Here is a 5,145-nt window from a genome sequence, read left to right as displayed (position 1 = left end):
GAAAGTGTATAATCCACACATAAACAGCATAGGAACCCACTATGTTGTTTGATTAAGTTGTTATCCCCCACCATATAAAATGCAATGTAGAAACATAAGATACACAAAAGGACATGATCTTTAACAATTAACATAGAAAAAGAAAGAAACAGACAAATTGACATTCCCAATACACTTTCATAAAGTTATAGCTCATGTTCTAATTTGGAGATATGGAACAAATTCACTTCTAACAAACCTCCCACAATCCTCTCTCTTGATTGAATTAAAAAAAAAACATAATAATAAGTCCAATTTACATGAGGGCTATAGTGGAGACAAATATTAAAGAGGAAAACAAATAAAGAACTTTCGACAAAATGAAAATCATGCCGCAACCCTCAAGCCTTGAGGTATACTATGTGTTTATATATATATATATATATATATATATATATATAGACAATAGTTAATACTTGTTTTTGTTTGTGGAATCTTATTTGTGCGGGATGATGCTGTTGGTGTGTGGTGGTAGATGCCAAGAGGGGGCAATGATGAGGACACGACTCTTCATTGGAATCAAAAGCAGAAGGAGGAGTTGTTGCAACTCCTAGTAGAGTATAACTGTAAATACAATGGTCGGAAACCGGTCCAAAAAAATTGGAAAGATTGGGCAACTGAACTACAAAAATATTTTAAGGATCCAGTTACGGCAGCCAAGGTTCAACAGATGAGAGTGCATCTAAAAGGCAAGTTTGATAAGGAGGTTATACTACGTACAACCACAGGCCTTGGTTGGGATCCTGTGACAGGCGCAGTGACTTGTACGGACGAGTATTGGGAAGATTTTGCTAAGGTAATTTCTAGATGTTCATTTTCCCTTTTCGAATTATTTGTCAACAGTTAGGACATGTGTTAAACGTGAGGTAGCTTATGTGGACGTTATTTGTCACACAGAATAAGAAGTGGGCTAATGCTGCGAAGAAGCAGCCCCTTAAAAACTTTGACCTGTACTGCGAGGCCTTTGGTAGTACCCATGTAGGTGGAGAATTTGCAAAGGGATTGGAAAACCCGACCACCGAGCATGTAGACACAATTCCAATCCCGGCTGAAGAAGGTGAAGGGAGGGGGGGCGATGTAGCATTCGTTAGGCAACGATGACGGTTTTGTCACTACGATGCGAGCTGGGTTGAACATTGCTAGGAAGGGCTTGAATGTTGCATCCACCTCTAAGGCAATTGGTAAGAAATCTGGACTCAGTCAGAAACGTCTGGTTGGCGATCCAGAGGCTAAGGCACTACTTGGACGACTTGTAGCATCTATAGAAAGTAGGAATAGTAGCAGGGCTACCAGTTCCAGTGCTAGTCAGAACCCTGCGGCCCCTTCTGTTTTGCAGTAGTGTACAGTGCTCGTGAAGGAAATGGATCTTGATGATGAAAGTGTTATAACATTTTTAGAGGCCATTGCGTGGTTTTCGCATATGCAACAACTCTTTTTGGATATAACAGAGACGCAAAGGGTTTGTTTCGTGACGAGGACCATTAGCTCTAAAACGAATCAAACTACCCAGCCTTGCAGCATGGCCCCTCCATCCATGGCCTCCAACTTCATGCAGCCCCCGTATTAAAACTTCATGCCCACACCCAACTTTTACCAACAACCGCCAATCTATGGCCAACAACCTCCTACCTTTAGCCAACCACAACCACAAGTACCCAGTTTCTCTCAACCCCCTCACCACGTGCAACCACAACACCCACCAATCCAAAACATGACCCCAAATGTTACTCCCCATCCCCCTAACTTTCAATGTCCAGCACCGTATTACATGCCTAGTTTTCCACCTAACTCCGGTCATTTTGGTGGAGGAAGCAATGAGGAGTAGCTATTTATGAGGCTTTTTATTTATGATGCTTAGACAGTGCCGGACCATTTTCTTAATTATGAGGCTGTTCACTATGTTGTAATCATTTATTGGGTTGTGTTTATGAGGCTCAGACAATGCCGGACCATTTTCTTAATTATGAGGCTTTTAACTATGTTGTAATCATTTATTGAGTTGTTTTGTACTTCGAAACTATTGCTTCATTTGCTTTTTCTTTCAATTTATGTTCTGATCACATGGTGCAATTTGCATTACAGACTTTACTTGTTATGAAATGGGCACCTCCTTAGTAGTGACTTTTAAATACTTTGTCATTATGTTATTGCACAATTTTAACATTAACTATGTTGTACAGGTGACTTCTACTATAACAGATTTGGCGAACAAGTTGTAATGTTGAACGGAGGGCCTTCGAACGCGTTGCCCAACAACAGAATGGGCGATGACTCTGATGATGAATATGAGGCAGCAAGTGTCGCGGCTATTCTTTGGTATTACCAAACCTACGTGGAGAGACTCCCACCTCAACCTAAGCACACCTCTGCGTTCACAGGTATTATGCCTGTTGATTACTTGCTTGATGGCCATGAGGACGTAATTCGAAATAAGATTAGGATGGGCAGTGACTGTTTTAAGTGCCTGAGTTCACTCCTAGAACTTAAAGGATATTTGAGACCCACTAGGAATATGAACGTGGACGAGCAGCTTTTTATCTTCCTATACATTTTGTCCCAAAGCCAAAGCAATAGGGAATCGCAGGATCAATGGCAGCATTCTGGATCCACAATTTCCAAATACTTCGAGGCTATATTGGAGGCAATATGTAACCTGCGGCATGATTTCATAACACCCCCAAATTTTAACATTATTGATCCAGTCATTGCTGCGAATGGAAGCAAGTATTTGCCATGGTTTAAGGTATGTCAATAGTCATATGTCATATCGTTAGCGACTAACATTATAAGATTGGTAACATCGTTGTTGTTAATTGATTACAGAATTGTGTTGGAGCTCTCGACAGGACTCACGTCCCTTGTGTTCCACCATCAGGTAACCCCGAAGTATGGAGGAATAGGAAGGGTTTTTACTCCCAAAATGTGTTAGGGGTATGTTCATTTGACATGAAGTTTACCTACATATTAGCTGGATGGGAGGGATCGGCACATGATGCGCGCGTTCTTTCATCCGTAGTGGGGGTACGAGAAAAAAAGTTCCCAACTCCACCGCCCGGTATGTCAATCCCAATCCTTGCTATATATGTTGATAAACAAGCATCATCGTTGGTTGCTTGACTTCACTAAAGAGTTGGCCGTACTTAATTATTGCTTTGTAATGGCGAATGCAGGTAAATACTACCTTGTAGACTCTGGCTACGCGAACAACGATTGTTTCTTGGCGCCGTACCGGGGGAGCACATATCACCTTCAAGAGTATAGGGCAAGACGTGGGCGTCCTCGAACTCAGCGTGAGTTGTTCAATTACACGCATTCGTCCCTAAGAAATGCTATTGAGCGCACTTTTGGTGTTTGGAAAGCAAGGTTCCGCATACTCAAGTGCATAAATAATTACCCAATAGAGAAACAGATACAAATTCCTATTGCTTGTGCTGTGCTTCACAATTTCATACATATGTACAACAATAACGATGAGCTACTGCACCAGTACACACGAGACGGAGTTCCAGTTTTTGAAATTGATCCAGAAAATGCAGATCAAGATGTTAATCAGAATCACAATCCTGATCGCGGAACGGAACAAAATCAGAACTCCGCACATCGTAGACAAATGAATATTTTGAGGGACGAGATGGCAGCTAGCATGTGGGCGGCATTGGAAGCATATCGCAATCGGTAGTTACATATTTGTTCCGCAATTTCGACTACCGTATTTATTTTACAATACGTTGTAATGAACTTATGGACGTTTCTGTTATTTATGTATATAGGTGTATTAATGTGTAGTCAAAAAATCCATGTCAATACTTGCAAAATTTTAGAGTTATGTTTTTGTCAAAGTGAACATAAAACTCAAGTTCACATCTCACAAATCATCCAAGTGAACACACAATTCAAGTTTCAAACACAATTCCAATTAAACTCACTTTTTTAACTCCAATCTTGAATTTGGAGTTATTGAAAAGAACGCAACCTTAGGCTTTCTATAGACTCCTTGCCACAAAAGTCCTAACTAGAAAAGTACTATAGTGCAAAGCTGAAGACATGCCTGATCCTCCACCACCACATCATGGCCCCCATCCCCACCCGCCGCCACCGGGCCCTGAACACGGCCGCCCCAAACCTCCTCCGCCCGGTCCCCATGTCCTGCCGCCACCAAGTCCCCATGAGCCACCACGGCCAGGCCCTCCTGGACCACATAAGCCACATTCTTCTCATCACCACCACCCGTGACTCTCTGATCACATTACGAAGCCTCAAAAGCATATAGATACTTACGCGTATTGTCGAGCTTTATATGTTTGGCACTGTTATTGTGCTCTATAGTTTGCATTGCTTCTAAGACTATCCACTTTGCACTTTTGTTAGTGCACTACTCCTTTGAAATCACTGTAGTGTCTTATGTAGGATGTAATTATCTAAAGGGACTTGTATGAATAAATAGATGGACATACTTATGGCTTTTTTTTTTTTTTTTTTTTCCTTTTCTTGAAGGGGATGGACATACTTTTATCTATTTCATAAGGCTAATTAGTATCCCCTAGTGTCCCCGTGAATAATAAATGTGTGTTATCTATTGCCTTCTTCTTCTCTTTTTTTCTTTTTTTTTTTCCTTCCTCAATGTGTTATCTATTCTCTTCTTTTCTTTTCTTTTTCTTTTTTCTTTTTTTTTTTTAGGGGATACGGGGTTGAAGGTGAAGACGCCAAGACGAAGAAGAAAAAAGGAGACCAGTGTTTAATTTGTGAGGGGTTTTATTGGATTTGTACAGATTAAACTAAGGTAAGATATTAAGATTAGGAGTTTAAAAAAATTCATCAGATGTGTGTTTGGTATATCATAGGAAAATAATAAGAAAGTGGGGGAGGGATTATTTCAAGAAAAATGATAAAGTGAGTTGCTTAATAAGAAAGAAGAAATGAGATAATGGAAAATAGACCGTAAATAAAGTTATTGTGAGGCTCACTAATTTTTATCTCTTGATAGCTAAAATAACTTTTTTATCCTTATTTTAAAACTAAATTAATATTAAAGCATTGGTAAAATAATCATTTAACCTGTTACATATTTTCTTTTTCTCATCATACTAAACAATAAAAAGAAAAGCC

General features: G+C 39.9%; 2 protein-coding genes across 2 annotated transcripts; both read left to right on the top strand.

The window, feature by feature from the left end:
* The first annotated feature begins 359 nt into the window (after positions 1-359).
* Positions 360-1,140, top strand: LOC112094253. Its single transcript, XM_024174685.1, has 3 exons — positions 360-392; positions 515-835; positions 937-1,140. The coding sequence occupies exons 1-3, from the start codon at positions 360-362 to the stop codon at positions 1,138-1,140; spliced, it is 558 nt and encodes a 185-aa protein (XP_024030453.1).
* A 1,753-nt stretch (positions 1,141-2,893) lies between these two features.
* LOC112094254 lies at positions 2,894-4,001 on the top strand. Its single transcript, XM_024174686.1, has 2 exons — positions 2,894-3,094; positions 3,210-4,001. The coding sequence occupies exons 1-2, from the start codon at positions 2,986-2,988 to the stop codon at positions 3,716-3,718; spliced, it is 618 nt and encodes a 205-aa protein (XP_024030454.1). The 5' UTR covers positions 2,894-2,985; the 3' UTR covers positions 3,719-4,001.
* The last annotated feature ends 1,144 nt before the right edge of the window (positions 4,002-5,145 follow it).

This window comes from Morus notabilis, unplaced genomic scaffold (genome assembly GCF_000414095.1).
Source record: "Morus notabilis unplaced genomic scaffold, ASM41409v2 Scaffold504, whole genome shotgun sequence".
Lineage (NCBI taxonomy): Eukaryota > Viridiplantae > Streptophyta > Magnoliopsida > Rosales > Moraceae > Morus > Morus notabilis.
This window is presented reverse-complemented; position numbering and strand designations above follow the sequence as displayed.

Bases quoted from the DNA above. Each gene is read 5' to 3' on its own strand.
- LOC112094253 (XM_024174685.1), top strand. From the start codon at position 360: ATGAAAATCATGCCGCAACCCTCAAGCCTTGAG. The intron at 393-514 runs GTATACTATGTG...GTGTGGTGGTAG, and splicing joins CGCAACCCTCAAGCCTTGAG to ATGCCAAGAGGGGGCAATGA. The intron at 836-936 runs GTAATTTCTAGA...TTTGTCACACAG, and splicing joins ATTGGGAAGATTTTGCTAAG to AATAAGAAGTGGGCTAATGC.
- LOC112094254 (XM_024174686.1), top strand. From the start codon at position 2,986: ATGAAGTTTACCTACATATTAGCTGGATGGGAGGGATCGGCACATGAT. The intron at 3,095-3,209 runs GTATGTCAATCC...TGGCGAATGCAG, and splicing joins GTTCCCAACTCCACCGCCCG to GTAAATACTACCTTGTAGAC.